Source organism: Salmo trutta, chromosome 1 (genome assembly GCF_901001165.1).
Source record: "Salmo trutta chromosome 1, fSalTru1.1, whole genome shotgun sequence".
NCBI classification, from domain to species: domain Eukaryota; kingdom Metazoa; phylum Chordata; class Actinopteri; order Salmoniformes; family Salmonidae; genus Salmo; species Salmo trutta.
In genome coordinates, this window is record NC_042957.1 from 11,483,642 (window position 1) to 11,507,290 (window position 23,649).

Sequence of the window (23,649 nt, forward strand, 5' to 3'; positions counted from 1 at the left end):
CGTACCTCCCTCACTAGCACCAGCTGTCAGAGCAGCTCACAGATCACTGCACCTGTACATAGCCCATCTGTAAATAGCCCATCCAATCTACCTCATCCCCATACTGTATTTATTTATTTATCTTGCTCCTTTGCACCCCAAAATCTCTACTTGCACATTAATCTTCCGCACATTCTACCATTCCAGTGTTTAATTGCTATATTCTAATTACTTCTTCACCATGGCCTATTTATTGCCTTACCTCCCTTATCCTACCTCATTTGCACATGCTGTAATTAGACTTTTCTACCTTATTATTGATTGTATGTTTGTTTATTCCATGTGTAACTCTGTGTTGTTGTATGTGTTGATCTGTTTTGCTTTATCTTGGCCAGGTCGCAGTTGCAAATGAGAACTTGTTCTCAACTAGCCTAGCTGGTTAAATAAAGGTGAAATCAATAAATAAATAAATAAAAATAATAACGAAAAGTACCCCAAAACAGAGAGGACAGGAGCAGCTATTAGTGTTCCTGAGTTTAAGGTGGCAGTGACAAAAAGAGCAACGGATCATTTATCTGTTTACACAATGGAGTTGTTGGCCATACTATTGGCTGCAGTGTGTGTGGAGGAGGTGAGGCCAGACAGGGTAGTCATCTGCTCTGACTTCTGTGCAGCACTGATTCATTTGTGTCACAGAGCAGACAGGATGTATTGTATGAGGTTTTGCAGTGCTTGTATAGGGTGAAACAGATGGGGGTATTTGTAATGTTCCTCTGGGTACCAGCTCATGTGGGAGTAGAGGGGAATGAGGAAGTGGATATTATTGCCAAGCAGGCTCTTAAACATCCTAAGGAATTGTCCATCAGTAAAACAGAAGCCAAGGGATTAATAAGAACAGTGGTTAAAAATAAGTGGCAAGAGTTGTGGAACAGGGAGAGTAAGGGAAGACACCTGTATAAGATCCAGGAAAAGGTGGGGGCAGGGAGGTCCTTGGGCCGAGAGAGAAGGGAGGAAAGTGTAGTCACAAGGCTGAGACTGGGACACAGAAGGTCACTGTCTCTGGTTCAAACTCCAGTCCAGTTGGAGGCGGTAATGCACCTTAAAGTTGGTTGCCAACCGCCATATAACATCCACAGAAGAAGAAGTAGTTTACAATTCCCATAATTCATAGAGGCAAAATGGCTGACACCAGAGAAAAGGGACTTCAAGATTACAGAAAAAGATTACTTGAACATAAAGAGATTGATGGACGTTTAAAAGAGTGTAAGTGATATATTAGCTTGCCTTTGTCAATATTTCAAAATAATACACATAAAAGGGGTTATCTAACTAAAATAACCAACATTACCAGTTAGCTAATCGGTTGTTGGCTAACTCGCTTTGTCATGCAGTAGAATCGGCCATAGAAATGAATGGTCATGACAACCGGCTAACGCGTTAGCAAAATGCTAGCTACCAAAACAGCTGCAGTTAACCGTATATTGAAGTGTATTCGCTGTGCTTAGCAAGCTATTTAACCAGCTATTTGCCAAGACCGCTAGCTAACAATAGTAGTTAGAATTTAACTTGAACATTAAAACAATAACAAATGATCAGCTAACGTTAGCTAACTAGTTAGAATAAAGTTAGCTAGTTAGCTAACAGAGCACAGCCCTATCGTCTAGCTAAAGTTAACTAGCTTGCTAACGTTACATAGCTTGATTTCATACTTGTATCCTGTGTTTTCAGTGAGGGAACAGCTCAAGGAACAGACAAAACAATATGAAAAATCTGAAAATGACCTGAAGGCCTTACAAAGTGTTGGTCAGGTAAAATTGTGTATTCACACAACATGATTTATTGATCGGCAATAGTGTACTAAAATTGTCTCCGTATCATAAAGAATGGATTTTAACTGCAACTTCTTGTAATACTTATGCAGATTGTTGGTGAAGTGCTCAAACAGCTGACAGAGGAGAAATGTAAGTTGTAACATTGCAATCTTCCTCTGACTCATTATATACGTCTGACCCTTCGCATTACATATTATGTCATGTTCATTCTCTTCCTGTCTTCAGTCATTGTCAAGGCAACCAATGGACCTCGCTATGTTGTTGGCTGCCGCAGACAAGTAAGTCTTGAGCCATGACGCACCCTCGTATCATCCGCATTTATTTACTTTCAGTGAGTGTCAGTGTCACCTCTCCATGATTGTAATGGAGCTCATCTATCTGTCATTTTCACACAGCTGGATAAATCCCAGCTCAAACCAGGCACAAGAGTGGCCCTGGACATGACCACCCTCACCATTATGAGGTAGGCACTGTACACGCACGCATACATACACACACACACACACAGCTATTGAGCAACTGTCAATTCAGTCTACTGAAAGAAAATGTTCCAAGTAAAAGGTATGTCAGCCTTAAATGTTGCTGGTGATGGCAGTTAACATGTCCCTTCCCCACCTCAGATATCTGCCCAGAGAGGTGGACCCCTTGGTGTACAACATGTCCCATGAAGACCCAGGCAGCATCTCCTACTCAGAGATCGGGGGCTTGGCCGAGCAGATCCGTGAACTGAGAGAGGTAACTTCTAGCACATCCTACTGTACACTTATGATATTCTTAGAAAATGGGGGTACGTGTTTTTCCTGAGCCAGTCAGGTTTTATACACGACCTTCCCCCTGTGTTCCAGGTGATTGAGCTGCCCCTGACCAACCCTGAGCTATTCCTGAGGGTGGGGATTATCCCTCCAAAGGGCTGCCTGCTCTACGGACCTCCAGGTAAGTCACTATCTAGCAGGATTTCACTCTAGACCGAGGCTGAATCTCAAGTGTTTCCTTGATTTCTCATGTTCTTGATTCCTTCACCTACCTCTCAAAACACATTGGATGAGAAGATCTAAGATCCCGCCCCTCGGACCTTCTCCTCCAATGTGTTTTGAGAAGGAGGTCAAGGAATAAAGGGTGCGGCGAATCACGGAGACTTTTGAGATTCACCCTGAATAATGCAAATAAGTTACATCACTGAGGTCCTGAGGGTTTATTCATAGGTTTTCTTTATGCACTTATCTTTTGATTAGGCACCGGAAAGACTCTTCTGGCCAGAGCGGTGGCCAGTCAGATGGACTGTAACTTCCTCAAGGTGACCTGTAGGCTACACTTTGTTTAACTCCACTGGCCTTTCTGACTCTCTTCACCATTCTTTGAGAAACTTGGCTGACACTGTGTCCCACTGTGTCAGGTTGTGTCCAGCTCCATTGTGGATAAGTACATTGGAGAGAGTGCCAGGCTCATCAGGGAGATGTTCAACTATGCCAGGGACCACCAGCCCTGCATCATCTTCATGGATGAGATAGACGCCATCGGTGAGCATCCTGAGCTGTAGCCTGGCCCCAGATCAGTTTGCACTGTATAGCCAACTGCTATGGTCGTTATCAACCAGTTGGCTATACAGCACAAACAGTTCTGGGACCAGGCTAAGCATTCTGAACCCTGATGCCATATCTATTCCTTCTCCCTTTGCTCAGCATTGTGTGCAGTGTCTGGGAACTGGGAATGTATTGTAAGTTAAATACTTGTTTTTCTCTCCAAGGGGGCCGAAGGTTCTCAGAGGGCACGTCAGCTGACAGAGAGATCCAGAGGACTCTGATGGAGGTAAAATGAGCGACCATAACACTTAGATATGTTACATAGAATTGATATTGTTCAACAGACGTTGCTTTCTATGAGTGATGGTTCAATAAAACGTTTATTTGGGGAAAGACCTGGTTCTGTGGCTTGGTCCGTACAGAATATATTGTGGGGATGTTGAAGATAAGACAACTCAATGACGTGTAGCTTGCAGTAAGCTTGACTGTCATTTCAATAAGCGAAGGGTATTACTGTAAGGTGTTTAACATTATTAGGATCCATGGCAGATAATCCTCGCTGAATTGGATTTTCACCGTCTTATCTCTGTGTGCACCCAGCTGCTGAACCAAATGGACGGCTTTGACACCCTGCACAGAGTCAAGATGATCATGGCCACCAACCGGCCTGACACCCTGGACCCCGCGCTGCTGCGTCCCGGCAGACTGGACCGCAAGATCCGTAGGTTCTTCCTCCTCCCTCTGTCCATCATCACCCAGTCTGCTTCATGCTTACTCATCATATTATAATATATGCCATTAAGTAGACTTTTATCCAAAGGGACTTAGTCATGCTTCATACATTTTCCGCATGGGTGCCGCCGGGACGCGAACCCACAATCCTGACGTTGCACGGGCCATGCTGAATCAACTGAGCCATACAGGACCTTATCCCCTTTGGGACGTAGGGTCACAATGATCCCCTCCACTTCCTTCTTTTTACAACCAGGTAGTAACACATGTAAATCTCTATGGTATGACACGTGGTTATTTCTACTGTTCCAACAGACGTTGAGCTGCCCAATGAACAGGCCCGTTTGGACATCCTGAAGATCCACTCTGGCCCCATCACCAAACACGGAGAGATAGGTGTGTTGATTTGAACACAGCTGGGACATATTAGGTTGAAGTCATGTTTTAGACTTCTGGTACTGTTTCCTTTTAACAGGTGTTGGCTTTTTTTCTTCTCAGATTACGAAGCGATCGTGAAGCTTTCGGATGGCTTCAACGGGGCCGATTTGAGAAACGTCTGCACTGAAGCAGGTAGCTGTCATGACTAACTCGTACATTATCAGTCTAGCTTGACAAAAACTGTGATTTTTCTTGAATCCAATCGCGTTTTGATCTCCCTAAGTCTGGTCTCTTTCGGTCTACCAGGTATGTTTGCAATCCGTACCGATCACGAGTACGTCACTCAAGAGGATTTCATGAAGGCGGTTCGCAAGGTGGCCGATTCGAAGAAGCTTGAATCCAAGCTGGACTACAAGCCCATATAAATGTTTATATGTGAACGTAGGGAGGTAGGGGGGAGGTTTGCTGTTGGGGCGTTCTCACCAGTAAAACCATTTTTTTTGTTTTGTTTTTTGTTTTCTTCTCACCAGTTTTTTTTTGCCAAGTTGTATGATGCAGAAAAGTTTCTTGGGGGAAAAGTGGATTAGGGATCTGTTCTTATCAGAGAACCATTTCTATACAGAGTTGCCAAGACGTGACCTCAGAACAGCTACAGATATGGGACATGCATACATTGTGTCTCTACCCTCTTGTAGTGTTACATTTCTGCCCAGTATTTAGGATTATATTAACGAGACAATACTGTTGCATTGAAGCGGCTGTATCTGTAAAAGCATACAAAAGGAGTATGCCATATTAAAAACTTTATCATACTGATCACTGTTATGCTGTTTTTTACCTCGATAAATCTGTGATGCCGGGTTTGGCTTCTTTGCCAATTTCCAAAAAATGTAATTAATAATTTCTGTCCCTACAAATGATCAATGCTCAGGAGAATAAAAATGTAATGTATGGTATATTGATAATAAATAAAATACATCTATACATTACACATAAAACAAATAGTAGGTTTTCCATATCTACATTGTTTACAAACAGTTCAAGGAATAGTTTACACCACAACTATCAACGTGATAAAATAAAATGTATATGCTCACAGCCCTACAACAGTTTGAAATGTCCAATAGATGACTTTGGCGTAAAACCATATCACATCCATTCTATGATAAACACTGATTCCCATGAAACAGTACTATTATATCTGTATTGGACCAGCACCTATAGTGATAATGCTCATGCACATCCTGGCCACCATACAGCTACTCTAATGACATTGACCTGCTACATCACAGCTCATTCTTCCTCCTCCATAGGGGAGTTCTGGAACAGGGCAAAAGACTCCAATACGAAAGCTCTGCATATGGGGCAGTGTTGGAAGTGATGGACACAGCCGTCACACACACAGGCGTGCCTGCAGGGTAGCAGAACACGGTTAACAGGTGCATTCTGACACACAACACAGTCTTTGGCTTTTCCCTCCTCTGACCACTCCTCTTCATCTTCCATTCCTGGTGTCTTCTCCTTTTCCTCCTTTCCATGTTCTCTTTCCTGTCGTTCTGGTGGTATCTCTGTGCTAGGGGTGGGGTCAGTCGCCCCTGACAACCCCATGCTCTCAGCTGACATAAAGAGTGACTGGAGGAGGAAACAGACAACAGATACCATTGCATTTACGAGAACATCAACTGCCAGCATCGGACTTGCTCTTAATAGCCAACAATTTATTCCAATATCCACAATAGCATACCACTAAGAAGAAAGCAATGTATTGGCCTGCATTCTAAGTGGAAAGCTAGTATGGATAATGGAACACAATCAAATATCAGAAGAAAGTGATGACAGGCTACTGTAATCTCACTGAGCCCTTGCCCACTATATAGAAACATATATTTCTGTTTCAATGGGACTGGATGAATAAATGATGAATAAAGAAACAAAGCTATACCTTTAACTCATACATGTTCCCTTGTGCCGTGAGGAGGTATTGAAACAGGATCCGTGCCGACAGGCTGTATTTATCATCTGGAACATGGACTACGGTGACACTGGCGGCCTGAGAGAGAGGAACCATGAGGGATGATGAGTGTCACATCTAGGACAACACCCACGCAGAGAAGGTACCGTTAAACTTACTGAGCATACCTTCTACCGGGGTGTTTATTGTTTTCATATATTTTCCTTCATTATGTTCCCCTAACACTACCACCCCTCTCCTAATTGGAGTAAACTAATGGACAACAACATTTAGGCTTCTACTTCCAGCTTACACATGTTCAAGTGTTACCATGACGGTCATACTCACAATGTTGTATGTGTCCCTGGCTTCAGGCTCAGCCAGTGTGAGGAGAGCCACCAGGGGATAACGTTCCCGCGGCAAATGACCAAAATCAGTGATCCTCAGTTCAGCTGGCATTTCGCTGTAGTGCTCCTCTCTGTCCTCTCCACTGATACTGAAGCTTTGGTTAAGGGGTGAAATACATGATGAAACTGAACTGAAAGACATTAATCAGCCTTGCATGTACTCCATCCATCCTCAATCTTAGTGTAACATCTAAATATCACAATAATTAAACATCATGATATATCATAATACATCAATGAAACTTGCGATATATCATAAAGGATAAACATAACATGAGAAAATAATATCTTCTAGAACCTGAATATCAAATCGGACCATCACATGTACAAAACATGTACTAATAATACTAAACTAAGTAAGCAACAATGACACAGATTAACAGATTATAGCCCCTGAGAAGGATACTGGAAACTTTGGCAGTGGTGGTACTGGAAGTGCAGGGCTTCCTGGAACTGTTGTGGTGTGCTGAGCCTGCTGGGGCCGTGTTGGTGGGTCTGTAGCGCCCCCTGGAGGGCATGGACACCACAACCCCAGTAACAGCTCAGCACACAGGGCTCCAGGCAGCATGGACGCAGGGACACACCCTCTGGAAGGAGGAAAATAATGAATGATTCATTGTTGATTGAATGATTAAGGCCCGATGGGGTGTGGTATATGGCCAGTATACCACAGCTAAGGGCTGTTCTTAAGTGTGACGCAACGACGAGTATCTGGATACAGCCCTTAGCCATGGTATATTGGTCATATACCACAAACCTCCGAGGTGCCTTATTGCTATTATAAACTGGTTACCAGCGTAATTAGAGAAGAAAAAATAATGTTTTGTAATACTTTGGTATACGGTCTGATATACCACGGCTGTCAGCCAATCAGCATTCAGGGCTCGAACCACCCAATTTATAATGGCATTGCGTCGCACTTAAGAACATCCCTTAGCCGTGGTATATTGGCCATATACCACACCCCCTCGGGCCTTATTGCTCAATTATAAACTGGGTGGTTCGAGCCCTGAATGCTGATGGCTGAAAGCCGTGGTCTATCAGACCGTATCCCATGGGTATAACAAAACATTTATTTTTACTGCTCTAATTACGCTGGTAACCAGTTTATAATAGCAATAAGGCACCTCAGGGGTTTGTGATATATGGCCAATATACCATGGCCAAGGGCTGTGTACTAGCACTCCCCGTTGCGTTGTGCCTAAGAACAGCCCTTAGCCGTGGTATATTGTCCATATATCACAAACCCCTGAGGTGCCTTATTGCTATTATAAACTGGCAACAACCATAAATAGTACAGTACAGAAGTATTTTTGTTTCATCCAATCAGCATCCAGGACCCAAACTACCCAGTTTATAATATGCAATAAAATCTACATTTATATATAATTGATGGCGGCACACCTATAACATAGTATGGGGCATAGACCTAATATAACACTATACTATATGGGCCCGTTTCCCCGGAATGTCCATTGAAATAGCTTTTTGGACCTGGAGGGTAAATCTGGGTTCAGGAATCTGGCCCTATGTGTGGTGTTTTGCATTATAACTGTCCTTGTATGCTCTCTTACCAGTAACAGAGGCCACCCCAGAGGTCCCCATCTCCAGGGCAAAGGGGTTGGTCACCTGAACCATCCTCTTCTCTGGGACAGGCAAGACTGACTCAGTCTCATCAGAGCTACGAAGAATCACTGGGACATCGAAACCAAACCTATGGGGGACGAGGTGAACAGCACAGAACATTTGAATGGAGATATTCCATTATGTTGTGTGTATAAGAAATCAGACGAGATTGTCGAATTCGCCTACATAACAACTTGACAAATTGATATTGCACGCAGACCATTTTTTTAAATAAACGTTTATATAATCCCATTTCTGGGGATGATATATATAAAAAAGAACGCTCTCCAATAGCCAACCTTATGAAAAGTATGACAATTTGTGTAGAACATTATAAATGAATTACAAAATTCTGCCAACCACTTTAATGTTATAATAAAACGAGTAGACAACAGTGCAGAAAAGTGAACATTGCTGTTCACTTCAGAGGCTATGCCACCATGTTCCATTTCCGCAGGCCCACGTTCATCCAACGCTACGTTTCATTTTCTCGCGTGCCGAACATTGCGTCACTGTATTTTTGTCACGTGAGGTGTCAATGTAGCAATAATGGTGTGCTGTCAAACGATCAACGTCTTTTCCCATCTTTATTACAGCGAAAGAGAGGAGGAATTGGACTTTACTGAACAGAATATAAACATGACTGACTTCTAAATGTCGGCACAGATATGACAGATAGCTAGCAACGTTATGTGTAGGCTAAAATAAGCCCTTCATTTAATAACCATAGCCTAATGTTGTTGTCAAGGCAATTTGATAAACCTACCAGCCGAGGACCATGGCGGCGGTAACAACGAAACATAATGATATGACACTAATGTAAAATAAAGGAGAATATTCATACAACATAACTAAAAACACGGCTGCCATTTTTAATCTGGCTAACGATAAATAAACCGATTTATGATCAAACCCGTGGATAAAAAATACATTCGTATCCTCCATAGCAGGCACTTCCGTCACTACGGTGTCCTGTGCACATGCCCTCATGCGCATTTTTTCGCGCATTTGGGAGGAGCACTTAGCCGACCATCTGTAGTAAGCAAACCGCAGATAGGAGGGCGAATACAATAGGTGAACAGATAGTCTCCCCAGAGTCCCACTTTGTTCCTGCCAGTAGATCTATATTTCAATCATTTCAATAAGTCTCAATTTCGGTAGACTATTTCTGGGAGAGTGGATGAACCGGCGCACAGATGGTGGCATTTGTGGTAATAAGCAAGGAGAAGGTTTTGAAACCGTTAGTCCTGGACCTATCTATGACAAACCATTAGGTAAGCAAAAGGCACAGAGAAATAAGGTTGAGGACGTAGGCTAGACTATATTGTTTAATTAGACAATAGGCTGTTTTTTTTGTCAAGTCATGAGCAATTTTAAGGACATAAAGTCGACATCCTGTCAACTGAGCTCGGATAATAATTCCGTGAGCAGCAATGACTGGGATATGGCCAATGATGTGTTTGTGACCTGCTACGAGGACCCGATGGGAGAGAATATACACGGGGAGATGGACTCGGTCCAGTCCGGCTTGGAAATACACCTGCCTCCGCTGCTGCTAGGCGATCACCGTTTATCTCAGGACAGCATGCTATTGGGCCTAGTGGAGGAAGCTTACTCGGGCTATCATCCTCTCCCCGACTCGGGGACAAACTATTTGGATATCACAAACGACCTGAACTACAGCGAAAGTGATGGGAATGTGACTACAAAGAAACGTAACCGCTCCACCAGTTCCAGGCACCGCGGGGAGGTCGTCACCGAGCTGGGACCAGAGGAAGTGCGATGGTTCTACAAAGAGGACAAGAGAACGTGGAAACCATTCGTTGGACACGACTCTTTGAAAATTGAAGTAATTTACCGTAAATTATGTGAACTAAATCCCTGTAAGGTCAAATGTCTGAGTCCCACCACCGAACCAGAGGATGCCAGTGAGTCGGCCACGGCTTCCGAGCCCCAACTGGAAGATGTGGCAGAGGGGGGAGCTGTTCAAGCAGAGAGGACGACAGGGGACGCAGAGGTTGGAGGGGACAGAGAATGGGAGAAAGATGAACTCGACCTGGATTCCATAAGTGTAAACGTTGAGGCTGTTTGCGTCAGAGGTGGTCTCTACGAAGTGGACGTCAAAGATAAGGAATGTTACCCCGTCTACTGGAACCGTGAGTAGCCTATTCTTATCACTATAGACGATTCTTCTCTCCCTCACTGTTTGTCATGTTAATCCTGATTATATCACACCGGTCCTCAGTTCTATTCAATACGGCTGCCATAACAGTCCCGAACCTGTCAGAGCACAGATTGAGCAACTGATACTGCCCATTCAGTAGAGTTGATTCGACATCACCATAACCACAGTGTGATCCCTCTGTATGTCCATAGAGCAGGACCGTATTGCCGTGATGAGGGGTCAGTGGTTTGTCGACGGCACGTGGCTTCCCCTTGAGGAGGACGAGAGTGACCTCATCGAGCTGGAGCACCTTGCCCGCTTCAGGGGGCACCAGACGAGGGAGACCTACGAGGCCGCCATTGAAGTGGTGACCACCACAGTGGACAACAAGGATGGTAAAGTGGATGGACTCAATGGCAAGTGGGACATGGGCGTGCTGCCGTGTGGGGCGTCGGTTGTGACAGTGTCGATGAAGGGTGTATGTGAATGGTATGAATGAACACACACCCCACTGGTTCTGCACCCAAAAACAAACACTTTGAATAAAGAAAGAACAAAACATAGCTAGAACATCGCACGTGGCATGCTGCTCCCAAGTGCTTTCATTGTCCCTGTACCTAACTACAGACAACACTGGCTACTGTTCAGCACTACAGTAAGTGAGTCACTATACTGTGTGTAGGCTGTCTTTTTTTACTGTCGAACCATTTAGGCCAGCGTCACAAAGAAAGCTCTGGTCAGCTGACCTCGTTTTCGCCGAGCTCCGTCGAAACCAGGTGGACATTCATAGGTTCACCTGAAAGTGAATACAAACTGTCATAGTAAAAATGGAAGGAAAAATGGCAGATTGACAACATACATGAGAGCTGTGTCATATTCATTAGGGTATGCCTTAGGAACATGTTTTAAAGCTTTTTGCTTGCAGAAAAGAAAAACAAGCGATTCTTATTGGACAAGTTCATATCTGTTTGGGACCATTTTCTTCCATTTAGTAACTACTGAACATGACTACTGTTTAAGTGTGTGCAAGTGGGACTTCTCCAAACGTCACTGGAGACTTAATTCACATGAACGGAATGAAGTTAATAGGTCTGTGTTAATTACTGTTCCTCGTCTTCCTCCAGCAATCCACAGTTTGAAACTAAGCCGAAGCCATGTGGACTGGCACAGTGTGGACGAGGTGTATCTCTACAGTGATGCCACCACCTCCAAGATCGCACGCACTGTCACCCAGAGACTGGGCTTCTCCAAAGGTTTGTATCCCCACTGACATGAAATAGGAATCCTCTGTGTTTCACTGCCTACAATATGGTATGTAACACCTTACTTAAAACCTGCAGGTACAATGCATCCTATTATGGTTATAATGTATTGTAAGACTTGACATAAGCATGTATGAACCCCTTATAATGTCTCATCTCATAACGATCCTGACTAAGAACTAGCAGTCTTTCGTGGGATTTCAAATACTTTGTTTTGGTACCGTACATAACTGTACAGTTACAGTAGGCTAATCAAGTTTTTATTTACACTAATCTGGCGTTCAATACAAAGTGAAATCCATGCGCATACAACATATGAAATGGATAGGATGACAACAACAAAAAATGTAAAAACATCCAGCAATTTATTGAGTGACTCATTAATGAGCAGAGAATGGGTGATCTTGTCACGTTTGTGTGTAGAGAAGGACCAAGGCGCAGCGTGCTCTGAGTTCCACATTTTATTTTAGTGAAACTTTACAACCAAACAACAAAGAAACAACCAACAAACCGTGACGACAGATGTGCTACATGCACTGACTCAAAGATCCCACAAACAACAGGTGGGAAAAGGCTGCCTAAATATGATCCCCAATCAGAGACAACGAGATACAGCTGCCTCTGATTGGTAACCATATCAGGCCAACATAGAAATACAAAACTAGAGTACCCACCCTAGTCACCCCCTGACCTAACCAAAATAGAGAATAAAAAGGATCTCTAAGGTCAGGGCGTGACAGATCTTTTGTACCGTTCAGTTGTCAACTCTGGTATAATGTAATCAGTTGGTTTTCTCCAGCGGGTCTTCCTGCTCTTCCCTGTGTTTCCCTGTGCTCATGTATACGGTAAAAGAGCTGGTTTAATTCCTCCTCAGCTGGCAGTAGTGGGACGCGTCTCCATCGGGGCTATGTGGAGGAGGCAGCGCCCGAGGACACCCCGCCCGAAACAACACACATCGTCTTTGTGGTGCACGGGATTGGCCAGAAGATGGACCAGGGCCGCATCATCAGGAACACAAGCATGTGAGTTACAGGAACAAGGAACTCAGTGACGATATGGTATAAAACTCTCTCAGACCCTGTCAACGGGTTTTATACAATCTAATATGTTTATAATATAGTATTATTATGGGGAAAGTGAGCAGAGAAAGTATACCAAACATTGGAGGAATAAATCTAAAGTTCTCACGGAACCATTGTTAATGAGCAATTATTTTCACCTACAGTACCAGTCAAAAGTTTAGACACACCTACTCATTCAAGGGTCTTTCTTTATTTTGACTAATTTCTACATTGTAGAATAATAGTGAAGACATCAAAACTATGAAATAACACATGGAATCATGTAGGTACCGAAAAAGTGTTCAACAAATCAAAATATATTTTATATTTGAGATTCTTCAAAATAGCCACCCTTTGCCTTGATGACAGCTTTGCACACTCTTGGCATTCTCTCAACCAGCTTCATGTGGTAGTCATGTTTTGTGGTAGTCATGTTTTGTGGTAGTCACATACTGTATGTTTTGCATTTTGATGCATTAATAATGCATGTATAATGCCTCACAAGGAGGGTATTCATAGGAAATATTACCAAATATTCTTGGTGATGTATTTTTTGTTAATGTGGATCTGTATCTGTGCCATTACTCGTCTATAGGATGAGGGAGGCTGCTAGGAAGATGGAGGAGAAGCATTTCTCAGATCGTTCCACAGGACACGTGGAGTTCCTTCCTGTGGAGTGGAGGTCCAAACTGTGCCTGGATGGAGGTATGTGTGGCCACACCCACTTTGTGACCTATTGAACTCCTATGTGGTCAAAACGTTGTCTGTGAATAGATTGAACACCTAATTGGTGGAAACGTTGTCTGTGGTAGCATAGATTGCAGGGTGTGGTGTCTGTTTTTATCATGTGAGTAACATTGTATGTGCTTGTGTAATATTTTTCAACATCTACTTTGGACCTCACTTTCAATTAGTTCTAAGATGTAAATGCAGTAACAACAGCTGTTGTTGTGTAATGAAGACAAACAACTTAACCCACTGGTCTGTTTGTGCTTTAGCCGTAACGCATGACAACAATACAACAGTTGTTTACTGTACATGCTGTATTGGACTGGGCTTCTCGCCAGACGGGTTGAAATGTGTTCTTTGTTCATGACTTCGTGTGTGTGTGTGTGTGTGTGTGTGTGTGTGTGTGTGTGTGTGATGGTTGTAGACACGGTGGATTCCATCACTCCAGACAAGGTCCGTGGACTCAGGGACATGCTCAACAGCAGTGCCATGGACATCATGTACTACACCAGCCCTCTGTACAGAGACGAGGTGAGATCCTCACACACACGTATCATGTGTTGCATTGAACAGTCCCACACAGAAAACACACACACACACACACACACACACACACACACACACACACACACACACACACACACACACACACACACACACACACACACACACACACACACACACACTTATCATGTGTTGCATTGAACAGTCCCACACAGAAAGCACTCTCAGCCACACACACAATCTAATTGGTCCCACTGTTTGTCTCTGTAGATCACTAAGGGTCTAACTCAGGAGCTGAATCGTCTCTACAGCCTCTTCTGCATGCGGAACCCTGAGTTTGGGGAGAGTGGCAAGGTGTCCATCGTGTCCCACTCCCTGGGTTGTGTCATCACTTTCGACATCATGACAGGCTGGGATCCGGTACGCTTCCGTCATGAAGAACTATGGGCCGACCCCGAGGAGATGCAAGAGCGCTGGCCAAGCTGTCAGGGGCGTCAACTACAAGAGGAGATGAGACTCACACGACTCAGGTAGGTAGACACTCACTAGCCAGGGTCATATTCATTAGGCACCAAACAGATGAACACGACACAGTGGTCACCCAGTCGCCCACTGTAATTTGTCCCCAGTGTTAAATCTTTATGTTAATTTATTGTTGTGTTGCATTCATGTCTAAAAGGTTACAAGATTTGGAAAATCAGTTTGCTGGTTTGCAATCCCCGTCATCTGAAGGCTCTTCTTCAGCCTTGAAATTTAAGGTGACGTCGACATATTCTTTATTCCATTTCTTCTCATTGTTGTGACAGACCTACTGAGCTGGGAATGAACCCTTTGTAATCCTCTGATGTTCTCTGCGCCGTTTATTTGCTTCTAGGTGGAGAACTTTTTCTGCATGGGTTCTCCCCTGGCCGTGTTCTTGGCGTTACGAGGGATCCGACCTGGGAACAACGTGACTCAGGATCACATCTTACCCAAATCCATCTGCCAACGTCTCTTCAACGTCTTTCATCCTACTGACCCTGTGGTGAGCCAACCAACTGAACCAGACAGTAGAGTCATTCAGTCATGCAGTCAGTCACTGATGGTATACTGTACCTATAAAGGATTGGAAGGTGAAAGGGGAAAAGCTTTGGTAGAGGCTCAGCTTCCATTTCCGCCTCCAGAATCACTTCAAGCGGCTAGCTAGCTAGCTAGCGCAGCAAGAATTGGTTCTGGGTTCCAATATCGAGATTGCTGATGGCATGATGGATGTGCTTAATGATGACCCATGGCTGTATTTTCAGGCCTACCGATTGGAGCCCCTGATCTTAAAGAACTACAGTAACATTTCACCAGTCCAAATACACTGGTGAGTAGTGGATTGAGTATGTTTGAGAAGAATAGGTCAGAATGAGTTACACTGGTGAGTAGTGGATTTAATGTTATTTTGAATATATTAGTTCACAGTCAGTACACACACACACACACAAACAAACACACACAAACACAGATTGGGAACAGCAAATAATTGGCGGCAGAGCAGCACCCCTGGAGCAGTGTTGTATGAATCAGGAATTTCCGTGTTAGGGAATGACATGTATATATTGTGACCGGGTTCTACAGGTATAACACATGCAGTCCGACACCGTACGACCAGATCCGTCCCACGCTGCTCAACCCTGCACTGAAGGAGAGAGCATCCATCTCAGACACGGAGAGCCTCCCCAGCCCCTGTACCTCCCCCCCTCAGACCCGAAGACACTACGGAGAGTCCATCACAAACCTGGGGAAAGCCAGCATTATGGGTGAGAGAGGGAGCGGGAGAGAGAGGGGGGGAGGAAGGGAGAGACGTAGGGACTTTCTGTGGCAGATTCTTTATTTTTATCTCCTTGCTATTTAGACTTTGCTCTTTGTTTATCTTGTTGTTGTTTTTTATTTTGGACTTTCCTGAAATCGCCTTCTTTTGTTAGGTCATAGTGGAGAGAGTGGGCTGTTAGGTCATAGTGGAGAGAGTGGGCTGTTAGGTCATAGTGGAGAGACTGGGCTGTTAGGTCATAGTGGAGAGAGTGGGCTGTTAGGTCATAGTGGAGAGAGTGGGCTGTTAGGTCATAGTGGAGAGAGTGGGCTGTTAGGTCATAGTGGAGAGAGTGGGCTGTTAGGTCATAGTGGAGAGACTGGGCTGTTAGGTCATAGTGGAGAGAGTGGGCTGTTAGGTCATAGTGGAGAGAGTGGGCTGTTAGGTCATAGTGGAGAGAGTGGGCTGTTAGGTCATAGTGGAGAGAGTGGGCTGTTTGGGTTTAGTCAAGGACAGACCCACCCACATAGGCAAAAGTATGTGGACACACCTTCAAATTAGTGGATTCGGCTATTTCAGCCACACCCGTTGCTGACAGGTGTATTATATCGAGCACACATCCATGCAATCTCCATAGACAAACATTGGCAGTAGAATGGCCTTACTGAAGAGCTCAGTGACTTTCAACGTGGCACCGTCATAGGATGCCACCTTTCCAACAAGTCAGTTTGTCAAATGTCTGCCCTGCTAGAGCGGCGCCGGTCAACTGTAAATGCTGTCATTGTGAAGTGGAAATGTCTAGGAGCAACAAAGGCTCTGCCTTGGGCCCACTGAGTGTTGTAGTGCGTAAAAATTGTCTGTCCTCGGTTGCAACACTCAGTTTGAAACTGCCTCTGGAAGCAACGTCAGCACAAGAACTGTTAGTCGGGAGCTTCATGAAATGGGTTTCCATGGCCGAGCACCCGCACACAAGCTTAAGATCACAATGTGACATTGTCAAGCGTCGGCTGGAGTGGTGCAAAGCCTGCCGCCATTGAACTCTGGAGCAGTGGAAACACATTCTCTGGAGCCCTCACCTCAACACCTTTAGGATGAATTGGAACACCAACAGCGAGCCAGGCCTAATTGCCCAACATCAGTGCCCGACCTCACTAAAGCTCTTGTGGCTGAATGGAAGCAAGTCCCCACAGAAATGTTCCAACATCTAGTGAAAATCCTCCCCAGAAGAGTGGAGGCTGTTCTAGCAGTCAAGGGGGGACCGACTCCATATTAATGCCCAGGAGTTCAGAATGAAATGTTCGACGAGCAGGTGTCCACATACTTTTGTATATATGTCATTTTGTGGAAAGATGTAATTTGATCTCGCTGAAACAGAAGTAGCTTGCATAGCTGAATCACTGTCCAGAAAACACAGCCTCAACAAATCAATGGAGAGCAATTAAGTCTTATCACAGGGATTGACACTAGAGGACCTCTGATTCATATATTTCCTTTATTCAGGATTAGATATTTTTTATTTAAAGAACACTTTGCTGTATCGGACCAAATCTAAGGTAATGATTTGTAAATGTGTGGGTGTGCTATGTACAGTATAAATGTTATTGTGTTTTCCTGCCTATATCTGTGAGGACACATTATTTGATTGATATGTGTTGTCCTGTGCTGTGCTGTGCTGCTCCATGTGATTGTGTGTGTTTGTATGTGTGTTTGTATGTGTGTGTGTCTGTCTGTGTTTGAGTTTCACTGTGTTCTCCATGTCGGCAGGTGCGGCCAGTCTCGGGAAAGGCATTGGCGGGATCTTCTTCTCCCGCTTCTCACGCTCAAGTGGTCAAGTGGGCAACGTGGAGGAGGAGCCTTCCGATTCAGAGGGCGGGGTCTTGGAGGTGGATAATGCCGTATCAGGAGAGGAGGGTGTGGCTACGGAGTTAGAGAAGTTACCTGTAGTAGAGGAGACAAGGGAAGTAGAGTCCTCCATATCTCGGTCCACCTCAGCTATCCTGGACAACACCACATGTACGTATCAGGGATGGAAATCAAGCTAGCCCGTGGCTAGTACTTTTCAGACCGGGCTAGTAGAAAATGTGTCCAACTAGCCTAACGGTTAGTGAAATGTTGTCTTATCAATTATCGCATGGCACAGATTTTGGACCTGGGCTGGTAAAGATTGCAGTCTATTAGCCTGGCTGGTCAGTGCCCAAAGTCCTTAAAGACATACTCCGGGAACTTTGGCGACTACTAAGTATTTTTTAAACGTCCTGCTTTGGGCTGGATGTAACAATGTGTAGTTCATACTCTACATGCATCATCTATGAGCAGAATTACTGTCTTACCTCAATTAGCCAACAAATAAAATTGTACTGGTCGCGTATTTGGAAAGCGTTTTTCTGGAAGCTGTGCTTTGCCATTTTCCCTACATTTTCCCCCACGTGGGCCAGCCCCCTAGCAATCTGAGTTTTAGCCAATGAGCTTCAGCTACTCGCCATTTGAGTGACAGCTAGCAAGATGAACACGCAAGAGAGAGCAATGAAGTGGTACACATATCTGCACATACTGTATGTGACCTAAAACGCAATTTACGTGGACCACTTTTATCTCGTGAGCGCTACTTTCAGAACTACTGGCTAAAAAGTATACAAAAGTACCGGAGAATCTCTTTCAGGAAGTTCCATCCCTGTCTATGACAGATCTATTTAACCGAAGCACCTACCCTACTGTTCTATCACAGACCTGGATCAAATATGTATTGCAAATACTAAATACTTGAGGTGTGCTTGATTTAGTTTGTCAGGCATAATCAATCAACCAATCAAATGTATTTGTAAAACCCTTATTAGAAAGTGCTTTAACAGTAACCCGGCAATACAACCAAGAAGCCAGAGCACAGTGGCCCAGAAAACCACACAACCAAACCTGTATCATAATGAAGAAATCTCGAATCTCTGCCCTGTAGCATAACCAAACCTGTATCATAATGAAGAAATCTAGAATCTCTGCCCTGTAACATAACCAAACCAGTATCATAATGAAGAAATCTAGAAACTCTGCCCTGTAACATAACCAAACCTGTATCATAGTGAAGAAATCTAGAATCTCTGCCCTGTAACACAACCAAACCTGTATCATAGTGAAGAAATCTAGAATCTCTGCCCTGTAACACAACCAAACCTGTATCATAATGAAGAAATCTAGAATCTCTGCCCTGTAACACAACCAAACCTGTATCATAATGAAGAAATCTAGAATCTCTGCCCTGTAACACAACCAAACCTGTATCATAATGAAGAAATCTAGAATCTCTGCCCTGTAACATAACCAAACCTGTATCATTATGAAGACATCTAGAATCTCTGCCCTGTAACATAACCAAACCTGTATCATAATGAAGACATCTAGAATCTCTGCCCTGTAACATAACCAAACCTGTATCATAATGAAGACATCTAGAATCTCTGCCCTGTAACATAACCAAACCTGTATCATAATGAAGAAATCTAGAATCTCTGCCCTGTAGCATAACCAAACCTGTATCATAGTGAAGAAATCTAGAATCTCTGCCCTGTAGCATAACCAAACCTGTATCATAATGAAGAAATCTAGAATCTCTGCCCTGTAGCATAACCAAACCAGTATCATAATGAAGAAATCTAGAAACTCTGCCCTGTAACATAACCAAACCTGTATCATAGTGAAGAAATCTAGAATCTCTGCCCTGTAGCATAACCAAACCTGTATCATAATGAAGAAATCTAGAATCTCTGTCCTGTAGCATAACCAAACCAGTATCATAATGAAGAAATCTAGAATCTCTGCCCTGTAGCATAACCAAACCTGTATCATAGTGAAGAAATCTAGAATCTCTGCCCTGTAACATAACCAAACCTGTATCATTATGAAGACATCTAGAATCTCTACCCTGTAACATAACCAAACCTGTATCATAATGAAGAAATCTAGAATCTCTGCCCTGTAACATAACCAAACCTGTATCATAATGAAGACATCTAGAATCTCTGCCCTGTAACATAACCAAACCTGTATCATAATGAAGAAATCTAGAATCTCTGCCCTGTAGCATAACCAAACCTGTATCATAGTGAATAAATCTAGAATCTCTGCCCTGTAGCATAACCAAACCTGTATCATAATGAAGAAATCTAGAATCTCTGCCCTGTAGCATAACCAAACCTGTATCATAATGAAGAAATCTAGAATCTCTGCCCTGTAGCATAACCAAACCTGTATCATAATGAAGAAATCTAGAATCTCTGCCCTGTAGCATAACCAAACCTGTATCATAATGAAGAAATCTAGAAATTCTGCCTTGTAACACAACCAAACCTGTATCATAGTGAATAAATCTAGAATCTCTGCCCTGTAGCATAACCAAGCCTGTATCATAATGAAGAAATCTAGAAACTCTGCCCTGTAACATAACCAAACCTGTATCATAATGAAGAAATCTAGAATCTCTGCCCTGTAACATAACCAAACCTGTATCATAATGAAGAAATCTAGAATCTCTGCCCTGTAACATAACCAAACCTGTATCATAGTGAATAAATCTAGAATCTCTGCCCTGTAGCATAACCAAACCTGTATCATAGTGAATAAATCTAGAATCTCTGCCCTGTAGCATAACCAAGCCTGTATCATAATGAAGAAATCTAGAATCTCTGCCCTGTAGCATAACCAAACCTGTATCATAGTGAATAAATCTAGAATCTCTGCCCTGTAGCATAACCAAGCCTGTATCATAATGAAGAAATCTAGAAACTCTGCCCTGTAACATAACCAAACCTGTATCATTATGAAGAAATCTAGAATCTCTGCCCTGTAACATAACCAAACCTGTATCATAATGAAGAAATCTAGAATCTCTGCCCTGTAGCATAACCAAACCTGTATCATAATGAAGAAATCTAGAATCTCTGCCCTGTAGCATAACCAAACCTGTATCATAATGAAGAAATCTAGAATCTCTGCCCTGTAGCATAACCAAACCTGTATCATAATGAAGAAATCTAGAAATTCTGCCTTGTAACACAACCAAACCTGTATCATAATGAAGAAATCTAGAATCTCTGCCCTGTAACATAACCAAACCTGTATCATAATGAAGAAATCTAGAATCTCTGCCCTGTAACATAACCAAACCTGTATCATAATGAAGAAATCTAGAATCTCTGCCCTGTAACATAACCAAACCTGTATCATAGTGAAGAAATCTAGAATCTCTGCCCTGTAGCATAACCAAACCTGTATCATAGTGAATAAATCTAGAATCTCTGCCCTGTAACATAACCAAAAGTACAAACTCAAGCTAAGTCAAGTGTTTGTATATAAAGTGTTTGAAAAACCCAGGTCTGCTCCGTCATATTGTTATGGGAAACCAGCCGTGAACTTTACTATGAACTATGTCCTTTTCCTATTGCCTTTTTTAATTCTGTTTGGTTACCGTATCTATGGCTAGTATTACAAGTGTTTGTTTTAACTCTGTCATTCTTTGTGTTACAGTGGAGTTGGAGAGGCGCATTGACTTTGAGCTGCGAGAAGGCATGGTGGAGAGCCGCTATTGGTCGGCGGTGACCTCGCACACAGCCTATTGGTGTTCACACGACGTGGCACTGTTTCTTCTCAGCTTCATGTATAGACAGGGGTATCCCACTCAGCTCTCTGAGGATAACCCAGAGTTATCCTAACCCACAGCCAACACACACACACACACACACACACACACACACAGAGACACGCACAGAGAGAGAGACACACACACACACACACACACACACAGAGACACGCACAGAGAGAGAGAGACACACACACACACACACACGCACACACACACACAGAGAGAGGCACACACACACACACTCTTTTTCCCTTTCCCTCAACACGTATAATAGTCTCCCAGTGTACACACAGAAATTTGCGACCAGACCAATTAGACATAACTGTGTATCAGAGACCACTTCACAGCCTGTGGTCAGCCTGTGGTCAGCCTGTGGTCATCCCGTCAAAGACCGTACCCTTTACCCTATGGTCCTAATAGTGACTGTTCCTCATATACCCACCCTGTGGGTTTATTGAAGACTTTACCCCCCAGGCACACACCAACCTCAACGAAGACTGTTCCTCTTTCCTGTGACAAAATGATGACTCTAGGACCAAGCATCTGTCAGTGTTCATTATCTTGGACTCGGCAGTGACTGTGTTGGTGTCGGACACAGCTTTGACAGGGTCTGTGTGACTCCTGAAACTGTAGCCATGCCTCTAGCCCAACCTCTCCTCTCACAACTCCCAGCGTCAACACTCATTTAGATGTTTAGCCTGTTGAGAGCATTACATCCAAATCCATCCCTCAGAACATTGAAACACATTTGATTTCAACTCGTTAGGTGGATCAAAGTGGATTGTTAGGGAAGGTCTGAAGTAGCCTGGTTAAACATCGTTTTTTCCATTCAGTCTGGTTTGACCAGGCTAGGGTTAATGCTGCTTTATTGATGAGGTCGTTGGACCTGAGCATGTGGTAGAGTAAATAGAATGTAGCTCTGTAGACTACCTGTACTGCTACGATGATGATATGTTGAGGTACCATGTTTACACTAACTAACTAACTGAACGTTTCTATAAGGGATGATGAAAAGATGCTAATGTTGAGTAGACAATTTGAGCAAAGTTGCCAAATACAGTTATTTGCTTATGTCTCATAACTTAATGGCAGGTTCGGTCTCTTGGCTGATCCATCCATCGGAAGATCACAGAATTGTTTTAGTTCTACCGTGAATTGTCTTGATCCAACAGAGCACTACTGTATCCATTTGTACTACTAACGCTGACATGTTGCACATAACGCTGTAACTTTCTAGTCAGGCAACAAACAGACAACAGTAAAACAAGAGGAACACAGGCATGAAGGACCCATGCAACATGTTTTATTTACATCCAGGTGACTAAAGAGTTGCATTGGAGAGGACTGGATAATACACTGTACTAATACAATATATTTATTAAAATCAATAACGATTTAGGTCAAAATGAAAACAAAGCATGCAGTATGTACATAGACAGGGAGGAATATGCTTTGCTTGGGCTCCCGAGTGGCGCAGCGGTCTAAGGCACTGCATCTCAAGTGCAAGACGTGACGCTACAGTTGGGAGTCCCATAGGGTGCTGCACAATTGGCCCAGCGTTGTCCGGGTTTGGCTGTCATTGTAAATAAGAATTTGTTCTTAACTGACTTGCCTAGTTAAATAAAGGTTCAAATAAATGTCTTGCTGTTAGTGAGGGATTACAGCAGGCTCATTTGTTAAAGGCTTTTAGCAAAGTAATTACACTAACATCGAATGACATCACTTACATCAGATCTCTCTGCCAGAATAAAGCTTGCCATCAGGAAGTTTTTTAATATGATTTGTGTAAACACAGCAGAGTTTTTTTGTTGTTGTTAGGATTACTTTTTACTGTCTTGTGAATGTTAGCTATTTCATTTCTCCTCAGATGTGTTTGAAAGCCTCCCTTGTTAGATCAGACTGTCAGATTCCTAGATATTCTACTCTGTCACCCCCATGCCTTTGCTCCAACACCTGGTTCCCACTATAGGGCCAACCCAAATCAAACTGTGCTGGCACAGATATTTTATTTTCACATTGTCCTTTCTAGCATAACCAGACCAGGCCAGTACAACACAGCATCGTTTGGCTCTGTAGTATGAAAGGGTATTGAGAAACCTCT

At 43.4% G+C, this 23,649-nt stretch overlaps 3 protein-coding genes across 4 annotated transcripts; 2 read left to right on the plus strand and 1 right to left on the minus strand.

The window, feature by feature from the left end:
* The first annotated feature begins 1,119 nt into the window (after positions 1 to 1,119).
* On the plus strand, positions 1,120 to 5,257 carry LOC115161325 (26S proteasome regulatory subunit 10B). Its single transcript, XM_029712258.1, has 14 exons — positions 1,120 to 1,242; positions 1,708 to 1,787; positions 1,901 to 1,940; positions 2,037 to 2,089; positions 2,207 to 2,274; positions 2,432 to 2,546; positions 2,657 to 2,744; positions 3,044 to 3,105; positions 3,205 to 3,328; positions 3,556 to 3,617; positions 3,932 to 4,052; positions 4,379 to 4,459; positions 4,562 to 4,633; positions 4,748 to 5,257. Exons 1-14 carry the CDS (start codon positions 1,158 to 1,160, stop codon positions 4,864 to 4,866), a joined length of 1,170 nt encoding a protein of 389 aa, XP_029568118.1. The 5' UTR covers positions 1,120 to 1,157; the 3' UTR covers positions 4,867 to 5,257.
* Positions 5,258 to 5,383: 126 nt separating this feature from the next.
* Positions 5,384 to 9,403, minus strand: LOC115161391 (cell growth regulator with RING finger domain protein 1). Its single transcript, XM_029712380.1, has 6 exons — positions 9,192 to 9,403; positions 8,374 to 8,513; positions 7,206 to 7,386; positions 6,741 to 6,888; positions 6,384 to 6,491; positions 5,384 to 6,073 (listed from the first exon to the last, which is right to left on the minus strand). Exons 1-6 carry the CDS (start codon positions 9,368 to 9,370, stop codon positions 5,735 to 5,737), a joined length of 1,095 nt encoding a protein of 364 aa, XP_029568240.1. The 5' UTR covers positions 9,371 to 9,403; the 3' UTR covers positions 5,384 to 5,734.
* A 55-nt stretch (positions 9,404 to 9,458) lies between these two features.
* On the plus strand, positions 9,459 to 21,691 carry LOC115161217 (phospholipase DDHD1-like). Of its 2 annotated transcripts, none has more exons than XM_029712135.1 (13): positions 9,459 to 10,581; positions 10,802 to 10,984; positions 11,714 to 11,842; positions 12,726 to 12,873; positions 13,508 to 13,617; positions 14,066 to 14,172; positions 14,416 to 14,675; positions 14,825 to 14,903; positions 15,020 to 15,169; positions 15,429 to 15,493; positions 15,748 to 15,929; positions 17,684 to 17,932; positions 21,434 to 21,691. In XM_029712135.1, the coding sequence occupies exons 1-13, from the start codon at positions 9,789 to 9,791 to the stop codon at positions 21,616 to 21,618; spliced, it is 2,640 nt and encodes an 879-aa protein (XP_029567995.1). In that variant the 5' UTR covers positions 9,459 to 9,788; the 3' UTR covers positions 21,619 to 21,691. The 2 variants fall into 2 exon arrangements, with proteins under 2 accessions (XP_029567995.1, XP_029567907.1); XM_029712047.1 differs by having other exon boundaries at positions 9,460 to 10,581; positions 10,802 to 11,005.
* The last annotated feature ends 1,958 nt before the right edge of the window (positions 21,692 to 23,649 follow it).